Source organism: Lutjanus erythropterus, chromosome 23, assembly GCF_056507025.1.
Source record: "Lutjanus erythropterus isolate fLutEry1 chromosome 23, fLutEry1.hap2, whole genome shotgun sequence".
In the NCBI taxonomy this organism is placed as follows: Eukaryota; Metazoa; Chordata; class Actinopteri; order Lutjaniformes; family Lutjanidae; genus Lutjanus; species Lutjanus erythropterus.
The window spans coordinates 18,539,575-18,563,514 of record NC_139339.1 but is presented as its reverse complement, the minus strand read 5'-3'; the positions used below and the strand labels follow the sequence as shown (position 1 = coordinate 18,563,514).

Sequence of the window (23,940 nt, the reverse complement as noted above, 5' to 3'; positions counted from 1 at the left end):
ATTAGAGAGAAGGTTGCAGGTTTTATGCACCCTGAAGCTCTGTCCACTTTTTCTACAGTATGTGCACACGACACATGCAGATAGTGCTTATCAGAAAAAGTTGGCATCTTGAATACTTCACTCAGTAGAAGCATGATGTAGCTTCAATGAAGTGTTGGAACAAGCATGTATGGAATATTTAGGCAAGATTGTTTTTCATTGTGCAAATATAACTGCTTTATCTTAAAGAATAAGTCTGGTGTTCCTCTATATTTTGTCAACAATAAACAACCAAAAACAAAAATGTGTTATCCTGTCTGTGTCTGTGGTTCCTACTGAAAACATCAGTCTTAAACAATCAACTTGCAAGTTTTTCTCTTATTTAAAAAGATTGAGTTTTACTATTTTTAGCAAACATTAATCAAACACGAGTAAACTGGGCATTTGTCACGGACCATTTTCAGTGGTGGATAAACTTTTTGAGCAGCTTGATAGAATTTGTTGACTATGAGGAAAATATACAATTTTTTGCAAAAATACAAAAACCCTGCCTGTACTAGCTTCTCAAATGTGAGAATTTGTTGCTTTCCTCTGTTTTAGATCTTTATAAAGTGGATATATTTGAATTTTGGGCAATCATCAGCCTTCATCAAACTTTTTTTTTTTTGATAATCTCTGAATATTTTCATTTCTTAAGCAAAATTGCAAAAAAAAAAAAAAGTAAGGATTTTGCTGCTTTTCTGTTGTATATTGTGTTTTAAAACTAAATATATTTGGGTTTTGGACAAACCAAGACATTTAGAGCGTCACCTCAGACCTCTGATGTCAGAGATATGGCAGGCTGGGCCAGATCCAGCGCACCAGCAGGGTTTAATCCCTGAGATGTTTTGGAAGAAAAGTTTGAAAAAAATGAAAAATGTGTTACTTTTTTTTTTAATTAAAAACATTTTCAATTTATACATTCACAGCTAGGTGTGTATAATCTCAGCGTAACTGATGTGGCCCTAATCTCATTGTTTGTTAAAGCTATTCTGGAAAGAAATTTGGTATTTTGTAGGCCTTCAGAGGTAGAAATAATGAACGACACAGGTATTCAAACACATCTGTAGTCCTTACTAAGCTTTTCAAACCTTTGAGACTTTGTGAACCCTGACAATATGAAAAATCAGTTAAAGAAAAAATTCTCAGGGGAGAGTCCAAAGAAAATATTAATAAAGCTGCAGGGGAGAGTCTTGCAGTTTGTCATGTCAAATGAGGGTGGTAACTTTCTTTGCGTCTGTAGGTGGCACTCCTGTTTCACAGGACACACCACTGTCCTCACCTCCTCACCAGAAAATATGCAGCGTTGTTTTATTGCTATTTATTTATTTTTTTCATGTATTAGCCCAGTTTTTGACTTCAAACAGCCATATTTGTTACATGATTAATCTAATTTTGGAACCAAAGTTTTCCAATTATTTTGTACTCCAGACACGAATCTGCAAAGTGCGAACAGAGGCCTCTGCTGTGCACCCGGGCGTTGAGACTAATCGGTTGTGACGGTCCAGTGTGAACTCAGCAGGGTTCTGGCACCGGATCCCTTCCTTTACTGCCAAACCTCCATCTGCCACCGGATCCACTGCAGAGAGACGCACGGACACTGTGCGTCAACGGAACGACAAACTCACATGAGGATATATGTAACCTATAGAGGTTTTTGCAATAAAGCTGCAATTTAAATTCTTTTTAAATGATACTTGAACATGATGCTGTATGTGAGAAAATGTGGACATGATTTTAGTCAAAAATCCTTTTAATTTAGCCCTCCCTTACCTTTGATGAATCTCTTTGGGCAGACAGCAGGGATGCACATTATTTTAGGGACAACCTTCTGTCTGCATCAAGTGATTTATAGAGCAAATGTAAAGTGTACCAGAGATTAGTTTGGATGCCAAAATAATCAGCATTAACCAACAACATGCGGCAAGCACGTCCTTGTCAGATGCATAGATGTACAACACTGTGATAGAAAGGTTAATGAACTACAACGATAAATGGTCAAATGCAGGGATGGTAGGGATATGTCACTGATTTGAATCAAAAAAATAAAACAGAACCACAGTTGTTTGTCAGTGTCTAGTCAATGTTAGTGAAATTCAAAATTGTGCCAATTACAGGCACCAGACAATGTGTTTTCAAGTTTTGAAAGATTCTGTCCTCCCTCTCTTTTTTGCCACATATTGGTTTGGGCCACTGCCTAACTATAACCACAGGTCTCTTTACACTGCCAAAATATTTAACATATGAATATAATCTATGCAGTAGGTTAAATTGAATAATTCAGACCATCAGGATGAACATGAGACGTTGTACACAAATCTAGTATTTTTTTAATTTATTCTAATATGTGCTGTAATCTTAGTCAGCACTCCTTTGGAAGCAGCACAGCGTCTGGGAACTGCTAATAGCTAATTTTGGTGTAAATCTTTATAGCAAGATGCAATTAATCAATCAACTCAACTTTTAGTGGCACAGAGCTAAGATTCATACAGTATGTTAGCGAGCTAGCAACAGCATGCTACATCGAGTTATGACATGGCACTTTGAAACATTCATCTGAAAGTTAGGCTAATGGAGCCACTTAGCCCAAATGTAAAGGCTAAGAAAAAAAAGGGAAGTCACATTCACAGTTACTGAAACAAAAGTATACTTTCTGTTTGCATAACCCTCAAATTATGGGAAATGCCATTCTCAAATGGCACACTTGATTCAGTGTTGTCTGAGGGGAGGTCCCAAAGTGTCAGACTTTGAAAAAACAGTGCTAAAGCATATTAGCTAGCAAGCTAATGCTAGATAGATAGATAGATAGATAGATAGATAGATTTGGTAAAAGGCAGAGAATAGTTTCAATAATATTCTTTATTTCCACCAAGATATACTACTCTATATGTCATGCATTAAAGCAAAATCACAAACCTCTGACACCTGGTGTAAGCAAGCACAGACAACACGTTACAGTAGTCAGTAGTAAGTAATAGTGAGCCATAAAAGTGCAATGGAAATGGAAATTACATTCAGAATTATTTGGCGCAGAGTAAATTCACTGATTCATCTGATACAAATGGATGCATCAAAGCAGTTTGATGTCTTTCCCAACTTCAGCATGGAATTCAGTTGGGATAACACTTGCCCCGAAACAATCAATTTTTATACCCTCCCCTCCATATCCTTAGTCTCCTATCCCAGGTTAACCTAACCTACAAGGGAAAGACCAGAAACCCAGAGAAAGTGGAGTACTTCCAGCCGCCCATCAGGTTCCCCCTCTCCAGTTTGAGGTAAGCCTTGTCCCCTCTCTCCATCAGCACTAGCCCGGCGTTGGTGGCAGCTTCCCTCGTCACGTCCTGATCACCTGCGAAGGCGGAAATCACCGGCCAGCCGTTGAGAACCAAACTCACCTGAGAAAGATGGGTGAGAAGGTGGAACAAGTGAGCAGAGGGGAAAAGCAGAGTGAGAAAAGGTGAAATTGTAGAGGACATAATAAATTGTATATATTCTGTTGGTATAATCCAAAAGCAAAATGCTTTTTCTCTTGGCAACAACCAGGTATATTTTAGTTTATCCACTTCTTGTCATTGTAGAAAGATTTTATTTGCCCATTGGCTTTTTTCCTTAACTCCTAGTTAAAGTCCAGTCCCTCCAAAGGCACTTGAGCAAACTTGAAACTTTTACCTTTCCTGTTTCCTGTACTCAGATTTGCTATATGTGAGAAGACTAAATTTTGAAGATGAATAAAAGATGTTGCTGGGGGACCTGTAAAATCTATAGTCATATTAAGTACTTAGTAACGTCAGAATAAAACTTTATTTTTAAAGGAATATTTTGACATTTTGGTTTGGAAATACACTTAATAACTTTCTGTTAGAGAGTTAGAATATAGATTTTATTTCACTATTGTGTTATTTCAGCTTTAGAACAGATCAAAGCTAACTGTTTCCCTGTTTACGACATTTCTATCATGTTCAGGCGACAGACATAAGAGTGGTATCAATCTTCTCAGCTGGCTTTCTGCATGAGAAACAGATGATTGTATTTTGAGCCCTTTATGTAGATTAAAACTAAACTTTATAAACATTTCGTTTGTCAGCATGCAAGAAAGCTAAAAAAGTTTATTTCCCAAAAGTCTGAACAGTTCCTTTGAGCTGTTGTTCTTACCTGTATCGTCTGCCGGTTGTAAACTTTGACAACATGAAAGCTGAAACTGTAGACTCCTTTTCTAGGGGCCACAAAGATACTCCTCGCCGGATCAAAATGGCTGCCAACGTTTACTAGGATCTGAGAACAAAAGGACATGACAAAGAGTGAGAATAAATGGCATAATCAGGCCCCGAGGCGAGCTACTAATTGTGTAGTACATTTTTGATAAAAGATGTGATGCAAAATCTGTAACTTTGGGATGCTTTTTGTTAAGCCAGGATTGTGTTTGTTTATGAAAGATGTAATCATTGCTTGTTTTTTTCATAGCAGCGTCTGTTCAGCATCCTGCAGGGAGAACAAGGTAGGGCGGATGTGAACATGGTGTTCTGGTTGGACATTTGTTCTAACATAGCGGACACTGGCTGCAGGACACATACCAGACATGATGAGTCATTACTTGCCACGTGTGATTTATCATTATCATTAATCTTTATTACTTTTCTTTCACAGCTCCCAGATATTCGTTACTCAGTATCACCACTCAGTATCGCTGTTGTGCAATACTCTCCTGTCTAAAAATGAACACTAATAAAGACATGTGCAGCGTGACATTTGTGGCCTGGTTCAGGATGTGACAACACTGACTCAGAGGAAATGACTCATGGTGTTTGTTCATCTGTGTGTGTGTGTGGTGTGTACGATGATTGTTGGGCAATTACAACTTGGGTTTTTACAGATCAAACCTGTTTAGAGACAGCAGCAAGAGGCAGTATTTTTTTCTGAGTGGTGATGTCGGCTGATCAGTTGGCCCACCACTTAACTTTAAATGGATATTAGGGCTGCAACTAATGATTGTTTTCATTATCAATTAATCTGTTGATTATTTTCTCAATTAATCGAGACCCATTTACTCCAGTTTCTTATGAATTCTTCCTCTCTGTTTCTCAACATCTGTTTCTTTCCAATTCTTCAATCTCCTTAACAGTTCATTTCCAGGTGTTAATAGAGATAACGTTCATCCAGGTCTGTGTAATTTGTTTTAATGCAGCTATATGTATGGTTGTAGACAAATATTTATCTCCTCCCCTCTCTGTTTCTGCTTGAATGATATCTAATACAATATTGGGTGGCTGTAGCAGTTTCTTTAAATTAAAATATTCATGGCTTTCTCGTGAAATGACTCCCAAAACTTTTTACACATTGCTCCCGTTAGGTGGTCACCCAAATAAAATCTCTTGTGACCCACCTGTGGGTCCTGGCCAGGATTTGGAAATGACTGGACTAGATGACTAATTGCACACACCTCTCACATATTTTTCTAATTTTTTAGGCTCGGCTCCTTAGTGTTATCTAAGGTAAATCTTAATCCTATCAAATACAGTTTTATTTGAGACAATAATATGCTCCTAACCTGCTTAAAGATCCCGCCATGATCTACACACACAGACCTGATGTAAACTGTGAGCAAGACTTCATACAACATCAGCGGCCAACCTCACCGATGCATGACTTGTAACTGAATGAGAGAAAAATCCCTGCAGTCCTGTTCTTAAAAATCTTGTGGATCGTCCTCCCACAACAGTGGAGCCTGATATAGCAGCATATTAATGTCCATGGTTTTTGGAATGAGATGTTCAACAGTCACATATGGTGTGAGCGTAGAGTGTGAATCACATCAAGCTACTGGCAGAGTTGTTGTAAAAATCCATGGAATCAGCATTTTCAATTACAGAATGCAGCATGCAGCGAACTGGGACAAACTAACACGTTTTTTATAGAAAGAAAGGAATGACTTAAGGATCTTGTAAAGCAACAATAAATGTATGTTGTGAGTTTGTCACATCATAGAAACATGTGTTATTAACCACCCAATTAGTAAAATGAGCAGTTTTCTCTACTCTGAAACACTGGTGGTGTATCCGCTCTACTGTCTCCACTCCACTCTGACCTGACAGTGAAACGTGGACACTCTAGTCTAGCAGCTTTATTGGACACGTTTGATCCACCAGAGCCAGAGGACAGTGACAGGATGGTGTTTTCTTTCCCTTCTCTGTCAGATTGTTGGAACTGAAGTGAGCTGAAGTGAACTGCGGGGCTGATTTGGACTGAGAGGGTAGCTTAAGTTATGTTCGTAACTGTCCGTTAGGGAGAGTGAAACAGGCGTATCATTTGTGTGTCACTTCATGGGGCTTATACGCGTTGGGGGACTATGTTTCAGGACCACCCTAAAAATCCTGAACTCAGAAATGGTGAATGGTTTACTGGTCTAACTCAACAATGCAGTAATACGTAATTCTCAGTCTTTTCACGTGTTCAGCAACTATTTTCAAACAGGCACTCAATCCATTTTTTCCAGGCCTCTGACACTCTAGAACTCTTTACTATTTGAAATGGTCTGGCTGAAATAAGCGGTGACGTCTCCGAAAAAGACGCCATCTGGGTGGCAGCATGTTGCTCCAAAACCTGTAGCCCTCTTACCATCACAGTTGCTGCTTTTGAAGTTGATGATTTCTGAAAACAATCTGAAATGTGGACTCATCAGACCACAGAACACTTTAACACTTTGTGTCAGTCCATCTCAGATGAGCTCAGAGACGTCTGCAGTGTTCCTGGATGTTGTTTATATGTCTTTCTCTTTGCATGGTAGAGTCTTAACTTACATTTGTAAATGCAGCAACAAACTGTGTTTACTGACAACAGTTTTCCAAAGTGTGGTATCCTTTATACAGTTATGTGTGTTTCTAATGCAGTTTTCACTGCAGTGCTGCTGAGGGGTCAAAGGTCACAGCCAAGATGTCTTTTGATTCTTTGAATCTTTTAACAATATTATGATTTCTAGATGGTGAAATCTATATATTCCTGCAGTTTTGTGTTGTGAAACATTGTTCTTAAACTGCTGGACTGTTTGCCCACACAGTTTTTCACAAAGCGGTGTACCTCACCACATCCATGAAAATTGCTGAATTTTTCCCGATCAACAAGAAACAGATCGACCTGTCCCAAATTAATAATTTCTTGGATAAATTACAGGATGGTCCTCAGATCTTTGCACACACACTGCTGAAACCCACCTGGTCAAAGTAGATGGTCATGGTGCGGTTGCTCATCTCCGAGGGTTCGTGGTTGGTGTTACGGATGGCTGAAAACGCCACCCGGCCGGTTCCTGACCTCACTGACATGCCCAGAGCATTGCCCGATGGCTCTGCAGAGGGGGTGGAGTCGCACACCACCAGACACTTTCCCTCCAACACGATTGGCTCAGTGTCATTCTGGCAATCGACCCCTGAAGGTCCCCAAAGGACCAGAAACAGCAGTCCAACGAAGAAGACAAGGTAGGGCAAAGAGGGAGGAGATGGACAGGGCATAGTTCCAAATGAGGACAAGCTTAGAGTGTTTTTGGGTTTGGTTGGTGTTTTTATTCCCAAAAGTGACGTTATGGCCACCACAAATATGTCTTCACCTCACTTTAGCAGCAGGATCATAATTTCACCTGGACAGAATTTCTCACATCTCATGGGACTTCAGGTAATCCACAACAAGCAGTTCTGCCAACACTGGGTGGAGATGGATCAGTAAGGACTGTTAGTTGGCAACAAGATGGCGGCTTCCCATAACAGCAGAGAGGACGTCCTTACATGGACAGTGTGGGTGGAGTGTTACCCAGTTCCTCACACCACAGCGAGGATGGCCATCAGCCAGCTGGGCGCTGACACACAAATCCAAACTGGTTTGAAGGCTGTCAAGGTGCCTGGCCTGTTTGAAGCAGGAAATCACAGAATACACTTTCACACAAATATTTTACAAGAACTGGTTAGGTAGATGTTCAGTCAGTGATGAATTCACTCCAAAAACTGCAGGAGAATGTAGCATATCTTAACTAAGCTTAAGATTTGGTTGTACTGTGTTATAAGATGTGTTGTGTTCTTCCCGTTATCATGTTGAAAAGAAAAACAAATCTTGAAGATGCTACTGAGGGAAACTGTATATAGCCACATCTTAAGTTAGCTAACGTTAGCAAAATGCTTGCTAACTACCTAGCTAATCTATCAATTGTTAGCTATCTAGTTAGCTAGATACTTCACTTTTACATGTCCCCCAGCATCATCTTTTAACCATCTGCAGAACTTGGTTTTCTTTCCAACACGGATGAGTTTAGCATGTAGCACATCTAAGTTTAGGAGACAGGAAGGGAGAAAGTTGATGCCTTGCTGCAAATGAGTTTTATCTTGTTGCACAATACCACAAGGAAATACAAATACCAGCATGTTATATTAAGTTGTGTTTCAAAGGACAAAATGTATTTCTATGGCCAATTTCTTAAATTTGCATTATGATTGTAGCTTTCTGTTCCTTTTTTAAACTTATGTGTATATTATAATGCTATATCGCACTAATATACATAGTTGAATGCAAATAACCCAGTGCTCAAACCTGCAATTCTTTAACGTTAAATGCAATAAAAACTGACCCAAGCCTTCAATAGATGACGAGAGGAAAATAATTAAGTGGAAGGAGAAGTGATGAGGTAATGTTTTGGCCTGGAAGAGTCCTGCGTGAGGAATGCCAGCTGGACTCAGGAGGGGGGACAGCGGACTATCACAATCCCACCACCGAGAGGCCATCTGTGGGTAAACACTCCCACTCTTTCTCCCCCCTCAACCTTTCCAATTGAATCTGCACTTGCATTCCTTTACACAGCACACACATGAACACACACACACTATAAATAGACATATCACAATATTAGCTGAAACATAATGTGAGACGCAGATCAGTTAACCTAATTAATTTACTGTTCATTCACTGCAGGAGTGCATTTTCTATAAAGAAATGCTAAAGCATATTTTTAAGATTCACTTACATTAATAATAAGGAGTTTAGCAAAAAATATAAAGCAACTATCATGTTTTTTCCACATAGATGAATCCTCACAGTATGTGCCTTTACAAGACATCCAACAATAAATGGCATGAGCATTTTCACAAAAACAAGCCTTGCAACATGCATGCGGAAAATATTTTTTGTTCAGAAATATTGCCAGATAAAACACCCACCTCTCACTTTGAGCGTTGGCTCTGCAGCGACATACAGACAGCAGCTTTCTTCACTAAAGTTAGAGCATCCCAAGAGCCTGACGGCTGCCCCGTTGCCTTCAGCTTTATCTGTGTTCATCACCCTCTCTATTCCACATCTCTCTCTACTACCTCTCTGTTCCAGGGAACCCCTGTGTTCGAGCAGACGTTTAATCACATCATGAGCAACGCGGCCCTTCTGTTCTCATGGCTCCACAACCCCCTGCTGTCCCTGTTTCCCCTCCCTCCTCCTCATCTCTTTTGCCTCAGATATCACACGACGGATGGCAGAGCTGAGAGGTTCAATCATAAACTGCTATGTATCCTTACAGTGGGAGAAAAACACTTCCTTGCAAAAGCGAGGGCTCAATATTGCAAACAATTTCTGTCATTGTACTTGTTTATTCAACTTTTGTTTCACTGTGACAGTTTAGTTTATTCAGGAGATTCAGCAGACGAAAGAAAAAGTCCACCCACCAAACACCTGACATCATTTCAACGTTGTCTTTTGAGCTAAATCTTGTCGGTCTGTTGTGGCCTTTATTTAGCTCAAAAACAGATGTTGAACATTTGGCTGTGTTTAGTCCATCTGATTTGGTCCAAATGCAGCCCAAAAATAGGTGTGGAAAATTGGCTCATGATTGGTCCATCATTTCTTGTCCAATTGTAACCCAAAAATACATGTTGACATTTGGATTATGTTTAGTCTGTCTGATTTGGTTCAAAATTAGCCCAATTTTGGACCATATTTAGTCCTAATGCAGCCATGAAAGTCATGTTGCAGCAAGTTGGATGCTATGGATCAGTGAAAATGTGCATTGTGGAAAAAAGAAGTAACTTGACAAGTAGAGATCAGTTTAAAATTGTCTAGTAATGGAAAGGGTTAAGAGAAAATTCTGTAACTGGTGACAGTTTATGAGGACAGATGAAAGCCTAACAATGTTCCCTGTCAAATGCATGTTTTATTGCTGTTACCGGCAGTGAGGTCAAAGAAGAACGTGAGTCTTAAGAGGTGTGAGCTGTTTTTATTGTTTGACCTAAAACCAAACAGGTGTGGTGTTGACTTTGGTTGCTGCGGTCAGGTCAGGGCACAAACACTACCAACTGTCAGTCCTCATTATTGCACATCACTGCCTCCATTGAGGTTATAGTAAGACTTTAGTACTTTAAATATAAGGTAAACAATAATAAGGTACACAAAAATTGAGTGGTTACTCAGAAACAAACGAACGACTGAAGAACTAACATGCTAGTCATGGTAATCAACTTTTATGGAGTTGCTAATGATTACTTAATGAGTAGTTGATAAAAAAAAGAGTAAGTACACATCAGGTGATAATGAGGTGCTGCTTTGTAAATACTCATTAACTACTCAGTTTTATGTATCACTTGACTTTAGGGGTAAGTCAGATTTTTACAAAAACATGATTTAATCAGGCATAAAAAGAGTCAGCTATACCCTAAGGACCCCTGTCTCACTTCCTGGTTGTAAAAAAGGCAAGAATACTGCTCAATCACAGGTACACTATTTTAAACACATTCATTAAATAATATTAGTATCAGTTGTGTCTCGACCATGTGTTGACTCCAGAGTCATTTTAAATGAAAGCATAATAAGAATTAATTAAAATGAATTAATTAATTGAAATGTGTAATTTGATTGCAATTAAGAGAAGATTTCACAACGACTCTGCTGTGAAATTTAAAAAAAAAAAACATTTACAAAATGACAATTTATTTTTCAAAACCTGGCTTTTATTTTCAGGTCAAACATTTAGTCCATGTAGGCTAAATGTTTCACAGTTCATTCAACAACACTTTTACAGTATTTTATGTACGTGTATATACACACGAGTCTGATATCATTTTGAAAAGATTCATTTGAATAAATGTACAGGTAAAAACTGAATCAAAAATGTTGTAAGAATTAGGAAAAGCCTTGCAGCCATCCATTAGGCAGTTAAAGGGTTTGCATCATGTAATAAAAGAAGAAATACCTCATCGATTTCAGCCTGATGCAGGCCAGTATTGGTCAACTGTTACAGTTAAAACAAGTGTGTTCAAACTTAAATAAGAACTACAAACAAGTCACACATCTGACTCGAGGGTAATGTCCTGTCCTTCCCTGATTGTTCTCTCCACAGGACAGATGATCAACGGCGCAGTGTTCTTCCCGTTATCTTGAACACAGGGGTTAAAGTAGGGGTAGAGCGCCTCGGTGAAGGTGCACCCGCTGTACGTGTAAATGTGAGTCTTTGCTTCTGCGTTGTAGAAGGACAACGAGCCTTCCTCGTAGTCCAGGAACACACCGACTTTCTGGGGGATTTCCTGCAGGTGGAGGGTGACGGAGGGGCTGGCGCACACGCTGAGGCTGCTGCCTTTCCGCCGGTAGATCGCCCAGTAACCGGTGTCAGGTCGCACCGTGATGGCCCCCTTCCTGTTGATGGACTCCCGGGCCACGCCAAGATCCCAGTCTGTTTTATCTCCAACCTGAAAGATCAGACAGGCAAAAACAGAGAAAACATTTGTAAACATTTGATTTGTTAAAGTACGCTGTTAGCTCGAAATGTGTTTTCTTGTTCCTGGGCTCTTACCTGAACCTCCCAGTAGCGTCGTCCAGATGTGAAGCTTTGTTTCCCCAAAATGCAGACGCAGGAGTCAAATCTCTGAGGAATGTTTGGCAGCAGGGCCTTCTTCTTCTGGTCAGTGAAGCTCACCTGTGGATCAAAATAATCACCGTTGTCATCTTTATTATCATCATCTTCATCATATGGAACATCAGCCAGACAGAACACTGTCGTGCTAATCGTCTCACTCGAAGCATTTTTAGCTTCATTTTGAGCTCATTCTCACATGCTTTTTGCATTACTTCCAAATCTTTTGGAAAGAGACTGTCTGACAATAACGTAAAGTGGTGAAAATATTCTAAATACAGCATACACTTTTATTGATTGATTTTTTAGGTGGCTTGCTGTTGCAGTACATTGCATAGCTTCTGATGAGGTACTGCTGCTTCTCTACTGTAGGTAATACACTGATTATCAATATGTTCCTCATGTAACCCCACTTCAAATAATGCAAACTATCCCTTTAAGTCAGTGATCAAACAATTAGACAATACCTTCTTCCTGTCTGGAGACAGGACCAGCCAGCCTGAAGCGGTCTCAGCATCCAGAGTGACATCAACTGCAGAAACAAAGAAGGAAAACAGTTAGACGGTGATAAAAAGGGTATTAATCAATCTTAACCAAGGTTATTTAAATTAGCACTGTGTGTATGATTGTGAACATACCTGCATATTGATTCATCCTGTCTGCTTCTGCAAAAAGGGAGAAATAATGTTATTTTCATGCATTGATTTTCATGAGAATCTCTAATAACTTCCTGTGAAAAGATTACTGACCTTCTGCAGACAGTTTGTCCACAAGCTCCTGGGAGAAGTCCACAAGCTTAGAGACAGCTCTCCTCACCGTCCCCATGCAGTTATCCGAGTGGACCGGCACATCAGACCACTCTTTAGTGGACGGGAGTTTACTGAGAGATGGGAAACTCTGAAATAGAAGAGACACGTGGGGTTTCTCATGAGCGCGGTTCTCAGACGGTGACCCAGCAGAGATGTTAAAATGCAGTTCAGGTATCTGACCTGTAAGAGGTGAAGAGGGCTCCTGGTGAGCTCCAGGTGCTGCAGCTCGCTGCTCCTCGTCTGCAGCATGTTGATTTCCTGCTTCAGCTCCTCGAGCAACTCCTCAGCTCTCCTCTCAGCTTCGTCCTGCTTCCTCTTCAGCTCCTCCTCCAGCTCGACCTTTTGTCTCTCGATGGCGGTTATCAGCATGGTGCAGACCTGAGAGCTGCTCTGTATCTCCCCCTCTGTGATTCTCTGTTAAGGAAAAAAAAAAGACTTTTTTTTTTTAACATGAACTGTAATTTCATCTTATTGAACTTCTCTCATAAGCCTACGTTCACTTAACTTACACTTTTAAGGTGAACCAGCTCAAAATTATTTACTTATTTACTGTGTACATTGAAAGTTTTGTGTGCAAGCCGTTTATAACAAACTTTTTAAAGTTGAATGAGTTAACTGATGTTTACAGTTTGCCTCCATACAACACTGCCAAACTTACTTTGCTCATTTCCACTGATTTTTTTATCTGCTCCATTTTCCTCAGCCTGACATGGACCATCTGTTGAATTTCAGCTTTTGTTCCCCCCAGACGAGCCTGTAAGAAAAAAGCACCAAAACAGCAAGAACTTAAAGAAAATGTTTAATAACATCAGGAGAAATTAAGTTGACTGAGTGACTGAGGTTATTTTCTCACTCAAAAAAATACAAAAATAAAGAAATGCTTCTATGTTTGCACAAGAGGAAAGCAAGAAGAAAGGTCTGGTTGACTTTTCCTCACCTTGATCCTCTTGCTCTCTTTCTCCATGGCGACGATCTCGTGGTGTTTGTGATCGCTCTCTGTGCATTTCACGCACAGCGGAATCTCGTCTCTCTTGCAGAACATGGTCAGAGGCTGGTTGTGGTTTCTGCAGAGGTGACTGTTGGGGAAGGTGGCCGGATCCGTCAGCCGGTGCCTCTGCAGCGCCGGGTCCCTCCGGTGCGGCGTGAGGTGAAACTGGCAGTAAGATGCCTGGCACACGAGGCACGACTTGACCGACATCAACTTGTTTTCATGGCAGATATCGCAGGGAACTTCTTCAGCTTTGAAAAGTTGGTTTGGTGGCACCTCAGCGTTGACATCATCCCCTGGTTTTGGTGTGGGTGACTGAGACCTTTTGATTTGAATTAAGTTTGGTTAAATCTCAATTAAATTAAAATATTTTCCTCTTTTTTAAATATAGTTTGAAATAAAAGCTTAAAAAAGTTCAAATTCAAAACAAACCTGTCTATGGATTTAATGATCTCAGCAAATACTCGGTTGATCCTGAGTTCTGGACGTTCTGCAAACGTCTCTTTGCACAGCGGACACTCCGACTTGTCCTTGGTATCCCAGAAGCCGTCGATGCAGTCCAGGCAAAAGTTGTGTCCACATGGGATGGTGACAGGGTCGGTGTAGGTGTCCAGACAAATGCAGCACCTGAAGTGGTCCTCAAGTGGCACAGAGGCCGTGTTTCTGGCTGAGGATAAAAATATTATATTACTTTAACGTGTGTACCGGAGTGACAGTAACATTATTTTATTATGTATGTATATACATGTATATTATGTATTTTTATTTTTCTGTTTTGTAACTTGTACTAAAGTTTGGGCTTTGTGAAATTCTGCTCAGATGAAAAGAAAAAAAAAAGTTTGGTAAGGTTATGAATGCCTTTTTATTCTCTTGAACAAGTTGCTTTGAATTTCAATTAAAAAAAATAAAAAAGAAAGAAAGAAAAACAAAATTTGCATCTTTTTTTCATCAGCAGCAAAAACTGAAGTGAAATCAGGCATTTCCAAAATAAAAAAGAAAAGCCTGTGAAACCTATGAGGGACTGATTACTCATAACATCAGAACGATTTGCAATATCTGACTAATGACACAAAGAAAATGAAGTTTTTCCAGGATTGCAACACACAGATGACTTGCAAATTATTGTATAGCAAAATTAAGCTACTCTACAAAATGTGTGAAACTATGAAACAAAAGTGGAAACTACGAAAAAGTGGCACACAATTGACCAGTTGTTGCCAGCCAAGATATGCAATAAAACTAATTATTCAGATCCAACCAAATGTGTATTTTATATTTTTAACCACCTGGAAAAAAATGTAATCAAGACTGGATAAATAAACTGTATTTATCTTGTATTCACCAGTCAAATGCTAATTCTATATTTCTTAATGCACTTGATGCAATTAATTCTACATCAAATAGTAAATTAATCTTTGGTACATCTTTAAATTAAAGATTACCTGCTTTCAACTGCAGAGGTTTGTCATGTTTTGTCAACTACAAAATTGTGATGCTTAAAATTCACAAATGAGTAGCTGCTTTGTGTTGTATTAATCCCACAGTATGTTATTTTATTTTCTGAATGCAATAGAAAAAATAAAAAAACAACTCACCAGTTTGAATTGACATGTTAGAGATGCGGCATGAAGTCTGGCAGTGCATGTGGACTGATACAGACACAGTGTGCAGAAGTTTAAATACTCAGTCAGTGACTGTGCCATTAGTCACATAATCTGATTGTTGAAAAAAATATATCCCGTAAGTTTCATTTCGCCGCATCAGTCACACACTGGTTTTTCTGGTCCTTCAGTTTTGACTGCGGTCTTTGTGTTTTTTTCCTGAGATCAAGTGAGGCAGTCGAGTTCAGCTGGAGCCACGTGCAGAGTGCAGTGAGTGTTTGGATCTCAGCCACAGGCCAAGCTATACCAGGAAAGGGCAGATCCGCAAACTGTAAATCATCACCATGAATGCCTGTGGTTGATAACATGCGTGTGATCGTGTAGCAGTCGCATTTCAACAATTGATTGTCAGGCCAGTCACATGACAGCTGTAGCAGCTGTAGTGTTTGTGTGTGTGTGTTTACTGCGATCCAGAAAAACAAGGATTAAACAATTATGATCTATAACACACAAGATGTTATATCTGAGCAACAGGATACCCCTGCGCCCTTGGCACAAGTCAGCAGAAGTGGATTGGGACACACCTTTAGATCACCTTAAGATAGGGCCCACAGACTGCGAATTCAATATGTTGTAACCCTGTGACTGACAATAACAAACAACGACAAGTCCTTCACTGTAAGTCGATCAGCTGTTTAGCCCACTGCTCTGAAAATACACGCTCTGGAGTTTGAGTTCAGTGAAAAAATAAATTTGATCTGTAATTAACATGAAACTGCCGAGCAATAGCAGGGGAACACTGTGGCTGTAGCGCTGTCAGAGAAGTGAGTTTTTCAACTTAACATGTTTCCTTTATCTCTGATGACATGTTATTATTACGACAAACATATTACAGACTTTTCCTTTAACACATGGAATGGTTGCAGTTTGGGTACGTAACAAAACTACTTGGACAGGTTTAGGATGTCTGGGGTTACAATAAATATGCTGCAGTACGTCTTGGGACGTCAATGAGCCATCCATCGAATGCAACAAGTGCAACACACACACACATACACACACACACACACCTGCACGCTTTTAACTTCAGTATTTACACTTTACTGCTGATAGAAAATATGTTCAAATGACACTCCATACTTTGTATCAGATGACCTCCATTAGAGAATGGAGGCATATACTCGTTGTTTGTTTTGTCTTAGTACGCTTCTGCATTTTTCTGTCAGAGAGACACACCATCTGCATTGCTGCAAGCAGGAAGACAAACCTGTTTTGTAAAGTTTCACCTTTAAACAAAGACAAAAAATGTCAGGAACACTCCCACGTCAGACGGTAAGTTTGTTTTGGATGTAGTACAGAAAAAAAGTACACCAAATAAAAATAGTCCATTCCTTGTTCACCCATGTGTCGCTCTCTTCTCAGAAACGGCTCTTAGCAATAGAATTAATTTCCCTCATTGAAAATGAAACTCGAGTAAAAACATTTCAAGCAAAATGTGCTTAAAGTATCAAAAGTGACTAATAATTACTAATAATTAAGAAAAAGGGCTCCTGACAACAGTTTTCCAAAGTGTTCCTGAGTGCATGTAGTATCATTTATACAATTATTTGGGTTTTTAATGCAGAAAAATGTTCTTAAACTGTTGCACTGTAGAAACTTCTCTCAACATGGTGACTCTCACCCTGTTCATGCTTGTGAACAACCCTGTCCTATTCTTTTGAAATGTGCTGCAGGCATTCAATTCAGAATGACTGTATATGTACAAAAAACAACAAAGTTTAGTAGTTTGAACATTAAATATCTTGTCTTTGAACTGTATGCAATTGAATACAAGTCAAAAAATTTCTATTTGCAAATTTGCAAATCATTATATATATATAAACTGTTAAAACTGTTAAAATGAACACTAATTTGGCAGCCCAACTGCAGTAATTTTGAGGACCCCCCTAGGGGTCACAGACCTTCTGTTGAAGACCCAGTGAGACATCTACAGAGTATGTGTGTATGGATACCAACAGGCTGTGAGGGCAGTAAGAGTGAACCGAAACAGTTTTGGGTCGGACATCTAAACAATGAGCTGAAACACTTAAGTTCCTTAAAACCAAGATTTTAATTAATTAATAATTCTCTGGCTCCATCACTGTCTTACCTCTTTCACATTTTTACTATAGAAATATTGATTATACCTGCTTAAATTCAATACTTTAATAAAAAAATATGACACCACTGAAATTCATATTTAATTAACAGCAAATATTGTGATGGAGAAAGATAATTAGTTTAATAAATGTTCAATAACTGTTTGGACAAATTCTAAAAAATACAAATGGAGTCAAAACAAAAACAATTTTTTTTTTTATTTGTGTAAAAAAAGCTTTCTTGCACCACTACAGATTCACCAACAGCAAAGAAGAGACACACACCTCAGTTATTAATAGTCTTGGACTGGATCATACACGCCAGTGCTTTATTAAACTGATGTAGTAAACGGTGAATCATCAACACACACATGCAGCTCACAGACGGACAGATGCGTAAACATGGGTGTGATGTGAAAAAATTTGTTAATGACTCTGCATCTTAAAATATCTGGTCGTGTCGGAGCTCACGTTGACTGCTTATTGGGTCATTAAATTTATCATAAAACAACTTATTGTTAATATGACTGCTTTAGCATCAGAGATGTTGAAGTTAGCTCTGGTATGATTCTCAGCAGGAAACTGGTGGATCCTTTCATCAAATGAGGGATTTCAAGTTTCTCAGAGGTTTAGTTCTCAAGTGAGGGGGGAATGAAGCATGAGATGGGCCAGAGAATCAGAGCAGTGGGAGCGGTATTGCGTTCGCTGTACCAGGCCGTTGTGACAAACAGAGAGCTGAGTCAGAATGCAAAGCTCTCAATCTACCGGTCAGTTTTTGTTCCTACTCTCACTGATGGTCATGAAGGGTGGGTCATGACCGAAAGAACAAGATGGCGTATGCAAGCAGCCGAAATGGGTTTTCTCAGGAGGGTGGCTGGCATCTCCCTTAGGTATAGGGTGAGAAGCTGAGTCGTCCGTGAGGGATGCCGCCTGATCACCTCCCTCGGGAGGCCTTCCAGGCACGTCCAGCTAGGGGGAAAAATAAAATGATCACCCCCAAAACCTTTCGCAATTCTGCGGTTCCCATCTAAATTTAGACACAGCCCCGCCCCAATGAATTCACCTGTGTGTACACACGTTTTTGCACGTTCACTGGTCAAAAATAATATGAAGTAAAATCATTCTCAGACTTTTAGGTGAAAGTTTTGCTCTCAAAATCAAAAGATGCAGGAGCTTACTGTTGTCATTACAAGAAACAATTCTAGTCCCTTTTACAACCAAACTCAGCTGGCCAGTATCAACTGTGTTATTCATTCTTAACTTTTCTTAAATCAGCCTTGTTTTTGTATAGTTGGAGGACAGTTTACTTGCTTTACTTTAATTCCCACAATTTCCATTTTTTCCTTCCATATCCTGTCCTGTTTGGAGATATTCCTATAAACAGGCTGCTGTGGATCATATAAAAGGTGCCACTTCCTCTCAACCTTGTTTATTAGTCTTTTGTCGTCCCCTTGACTGTTTTGATGAGGGGAAACACAAACGTCAAGGATGTCACATCGATTGTAACCAGATAAAATAATTCAGACGTGTGTGAAACTTGGCTGAAATAGAGGCGGGGCGAGCGATTTTTCAAGCAAGCGACATCGCTCAGCTTGTCCGCTGATGCACGGAGCAGGTTAGGACGTCCTCATTTCGGAAAACTGAACCAATCAGCTGTTCGCTCACTTGCTCGTTCACATCTCCCCCAGTTGCTAAGTGGTCTGAACTTTGACAGCTATCAAACATGTCAGTAAAACCTAGAATGCAAAACACTGGGCAATACATCTCAGGGGACACAGAATCTAAATTGGAAATTAAAGGTCACATTTTGAATTTTTTTTTTTTTTTTCTTATTTTAGCATAGATACATTAAACAAATTAATTTCCGAAAAATATTTATATGTGCTTGCCAATTTAAGGGTTAAAATTCACTGTTAAGGTGATGTGTTAAAGCAAACAACATGTAAAATATAATTTGATCTGATTCTCAGTCTTAAGTAATGTTTCCTCCCCCTACAGTCACAAGCTTCTGGCAAGCTCAAAGAAAAACTCCATCTGAATTACCCGTCACATTTGATTGAATCAAGTGATGTGTCATCCACATCTGTAATTATCCAGCTGTCATGTCATCATGTTAGAACTGACTGTTATTCATCACGCCAGATAATTTAACCATACTATACAGTATATTTAGACAGTGAGCTCTACTGTGTGCTGCTTGCCAGTAATAATCAACATCAATTATTATAAAACCTGTTCTGCGACATGGGGCTCTTAGTTTGGTAAATTTACTCCTCAGAACACAAATGACACAAGAATTAGCTAGTGTGCTATTTCACAATGACAGTGGCTTGCAAAATAGCAGTATGCAGCGCTGACTTTCATGAATTTACCATTTATTGGACCACATGAGAGACAAGAACTGGCTAACCAGTGTGCTATTTCACAGCTTGGAAAATAGCAAAAAGGGGCAATTTAGTTTTAGAAGAATTTATTTTTCATCAGACCACAAATTAGACAAGAAGTAGCTAACTAGCTGGTGTACTATTTCCTAACTATGTTCAGGGGTGTGTGGTGTAAAATATGTTAAATGTTAATTTGGAAGGGAGATGAATTAACTGTCTGAATCAAGCATAGCTTAAGGCTGCATCATGTGTAGCTTGGAAAATAGCACTAAAATTAATGAATATACAGTTTATCACCACAAATGAGACAAGAATTAACCAGCAAGGATGCTGTTTCACAACTACAATAACTTGGAAGTGGCTCGCTCAGTCATTTAACCGGCATCACTGTTTAACTGGTTCCACAAGACTTACAAAAAGCCACTTTTTGGCAACGTCTCTGGTATGAGAAGCCTGTCATTGTAAGTCAGTGGTTTGGTTTGGGTAGGTGTGAACAGGCACAATGGAAAAACAAAACAAAACAAAATAAAAAAAACAGAAACAGATATAGCCAGCATAAGGCTCTGACACAAGTACAAAGACCTTTTTCTCCACGGGTCAGGCAGGTCTCATGATCAGATGTAACGTCTTGTTCATTTTCTACGTTATAGATCATAAGTGTTCAATCCTTGTTTTCTTACAGTAAACATGTAGATGCAGCTGTCATATGACTGATCTGTTAAAGACGATCTGACCACTGTGATCCAGTCCCATGTGCACTTTGCAGGTCTATTGAGATTTATATGGCTGTATAATTATAATAATTATTCCTGATTAATTATTTGAAGCAAAAAATGTCCCACCCATTCCTCAAAATCATTGACGACAAAGCAGTTACAGACAGCAGTTTATAATCAGGTCACGTTTTTACGTTTCACACGTGAATGAAAAGTACGCAGTTATTGTGCAAGTGGATGAAAAATCTGTGAAACAACTTCTGACTATAAGAGAAATTAAAGTGTGTCAGACCCAGTTGTCAGTGTGGATTATTGTACTTTTATTTCATGAAAATGTGCGGATTCATTATTCAGCATTATCTAATTGGGCTTTTGCAAACAACAGTGGTGGAAGAAGCATGAAATGTGAGTAAAAGTTACGATACCGAAGGATTACACGTAAAAATCTTGCATTCTAAATTTCACTTAAGTACATAAATTTTTTAGCAGTAAAATAAACCTGGCTAAACTAATGCAGTCTACTATAATAGCCCTGTAATTAGTCAGACCTTCATGAAGATGAGAACTTTCAGTTTTTGGTGAAACAGCTCGAGCCTCTGTTTCCACGACATTCATATCAATAAGGGAAGGCAAAATAACACCTCTCTGCATAATGCAATGCAGTAATAAATAGCCAGGTTAACCAATAACAATGCATCATATTTTGCAAACAGCAAAAAATGATAAATTAGTATTTTACAGAGGAAGTAAAAGTGTACACAGTCTGTACTCAAGTAGAAGTACGTAAGTAAGGTTTGTCTGAGGGAGTATTTGTCATAGTTTGGGCAGTTCTGTATATCCCGTCCACAAAGAGTCTGAACTTTCCTTTGTAAAATGAAGAGCCTCAAAACAGACACTGAAACCTACAAACAGTGTCCCTTGGCAACACTAACACCCAGAAAAACTAGCGCTGATATTTTCATAGAAGTCCTAAGTATTGAGATTGCACTGATGATTTCTGGACATATTTGATCAGAGTTTATCAGTTTTGTTTGCAAATGTCAGGGAGGTATGTGTCCTTAACAATCGTCACACCTCTGCTTTTCTAACCCACTTTCACAATAGCAGCTGTCATGCCTCAAAAGAGATGAGGTTATAGTAGCAATGGGCAATTTTATCCTGGTGACGTTTGCACAGTACATTCCCACAGCAAGATTAAGATCAACAGTACAGTTTGTCCTTAACCAGGACAGTACAGTATATTCCATCCTTAACCAGCATCAAAACAGGGCGTTTCTTTCATGCCATGGAAACTTGTGGTGTTTTTGTCTTCCATCAGACATATTTTCTTTTTTTACTACATATTTATATTTCTCCTGTAAGCAGTTAATACCTATTATGTAAAAATACATTTGAAAATGTTACACTAATGTTGTTTCGTGCCCTTACAATTTATACTTACACTGGAAGTCCAGAAAAAAAACAACCCACCACACCATCCTGATGAACTGACTGACTTTAAACTCAGAAGTCACACTTTACTCTCTAAATATGGACTTTATTCTTAGAATTCAGAATTTTTAACTGTGCAGAATTCTTTTTTTTTTTTTTTTTTTCTCACAAATCTTTTTTTATTTTCCAACATTATTTTTGGGGCTTTTTCTGCCTTTATCTGACAGACAGCTGAAGTGAAGATAGGAAAGCTGGTAGAGAGAGGGCATGACACGCAGCAAAGGGCCACAGGTGGGAGACAAACTGGAGGCTGTTGCAGAGGTCTGATAGCCTCAGCACATGGGGTGTACACTCCACCAACTGAGCCACAGGGGCGCCACTTTACTCTCAGAATTCTGACTTTATCCTCTGAATTTAAACTTAGAACTCAAATACATTTTTCACATGGCCCAAACTCATATAAATATTTCACATGTGGTCCTAATTCTCTTTAGTAAATAACCAACTTTTTATTTGTGGGACTGAATGAGCTTGTGGTTGAAAGCCATAGACAGACATGTCCAAAGGGACTCAGACACAGATTAACATCGGCTATTGTTGGTTTTAGTCTCAAGGTTTTATAGAAAAACACCAAACTGAGTGTGTTGCTTTGCGAGAACCAGAAACCTCCTTCCAGAGGCTCTTGTTAGCTGATTAAAAGGGTCTAACTGTGGTGTAATACAACAAGGTCTCATTTGGATGTTTAAAAAAATGTTTTTCTGGGAGGTACAGATGCTTTGAGGAGACGATAAGAAGAGGGTGAGAAGGTGAGGCAGGTTCATGAGGAAATAGTTTAGTAAAGAACAGTATGTCCTGTACATTGAAGTATGACAAACAATGTCAGAATGTAGGTCAGGGTCAGTTTAGGATATTGTAAATGTTCAGTGTCAAGACTGACACATATACAAGATGTGAAAATATGTTGTTGTCCATTTTTTAAAATTTCCTATTGCAAACCAGAAGCTTAGAGATGCTGTCTTTATCAACTGGTAATGAACTATGATCAAATTAAAACTACTACTCAAAGTGCAGTATATCCTGTACATTGAAGTGCAGCGATCAGTGTCTGAATGTATGTCGTAAAAAGAGAAGTGCCAAACATTGATTATGTGAGGCGTATCCAGTCTGGGTACCTCACCTGTTGTGTCTCAGCTCACACAAAATCATTTTGTAGGACTCTAATGAGACCACGGGTCAATGAAGCACCTTATTATGCTCTTATAGGAAGCTGTGAGGTAATGTAACACCACTGTGATAACACTACTGAAATATGAGAAACAGGATGAACCAGTTTTCAAAATCTAGGAAACAGAAACCTTTAGCAAGCAGAAAGAAAAGAAGAAACACATCATTACTGCTTTTGTTTTGTTTTATAATATGTTTTATTATTATTATTATTATTATTTATTTATTTATTTATTAATATTGTCTTGTACAATGGTCTTTATTTGCTGGAAAAATTGAGGTAGATGTGCCCTAATTCAAAAAAGATTAAGACTCTAAAGGCATGCTGGCAGCTCACTGAGGCTGTGTTTCGACAGGCTTTGAGGTAAATGATGGCATCAGTATGCCTAATACTTTGTGTATTGATGTGCTATGTTATGTGATTAGCATCCATTAAGTCAGTTATAGACCATATATTTCTCTCGTACCAATCCGTATAAAATAGGGATTTATTCCTGAACAAAATATATCTGCTATTCCACAGTGTAGTATTATGGGGTGAAAAGAATAAGTGTACATATGTTTTCTTGTATAATAACATTTGTTTATGAAGTTCTGATAATAAAACAGGTAATTTATCACTAACTTTCTTCTTCTCACTTGCTCCCTCATTTGCTCCATAACATACTTTGGTATGTCTGTTGTCTGTCTGTTGGGTGGAAGTTCATCACTGCCCCACTGAAAGGTTTAATTAACTTGTTAACAAGCACAAATCACCATAAATTCAAACAC

The 23,940-nt window shown here is 39.0% G+C and overlaps 2 protein-coding genes across 2 annotated transcripts; both read right to left on the bottom strand.

Annotated features, from left to right (window-relative positions):
* Positions 1 to 2,859: 2,859 nt before the first annotated feature.
* LOC146306001 (cerebellin-1) lies at positions 2,860 to 9,442 on the bottom strand. Its single transcript, XM_084711923.1, has 4 exons — positions 9,207 to 9,442; positions 7,224 to 7,905; positions 4,171 to 4,290; positions 2,860 to 3,413 (listed from the first exon to the last, which is right to left on the bottom strand). Exons 2-4 carry the CDS (start codon positions 7,515 to 7,517, stop codon positions 3,216 to 3,218), a joined length of 612 nt encoding a protein of 203 aa, XP_084568049.1. The 5' UTR covers positions 7,518 to 7,905; positions 9,207 to 9,442; the 3' UTR covers positions 2,860 to 3,215.
* A 1,649-nt stretch (positions 9,443 to 11,091) lies between these two features.
* On the bottom strand, positions 11,092 to 15,413 carry LOC146306000 (E3 ubiquitin-protein ligase TRIM39-like). The gene is made up of 10 exons (XM_084712624.1): positions 15,271 to 15,413; positions 14,108 to 14,342; positions 13,625 to 13,997; positions 13,346 to 13,441; positions 12,868 to 13,101; positions 12,628 to 12,775; positions 12,517 to 12,543; positions 12,346 to 12,410; positions 11,819 to 11,941; positions 11,092 to 11,714 (listed from the first exon to the last, which is right to left on the bottom strand). Exons 1-10 carry the CDS (start codon positions 15,317 to 15,319, stop codon positions 11,313 to 11,315), a joined length of 1,752 nt encoding a protein of 583 aa, XP_084568750.1. The 5' UTR covers positions 15,320 to 15,413; the 3' UTR covers positions 11,092 to 11,312.
* Positions 15,414 to 23,940: the final 8,527 nt, after the last annotated feature.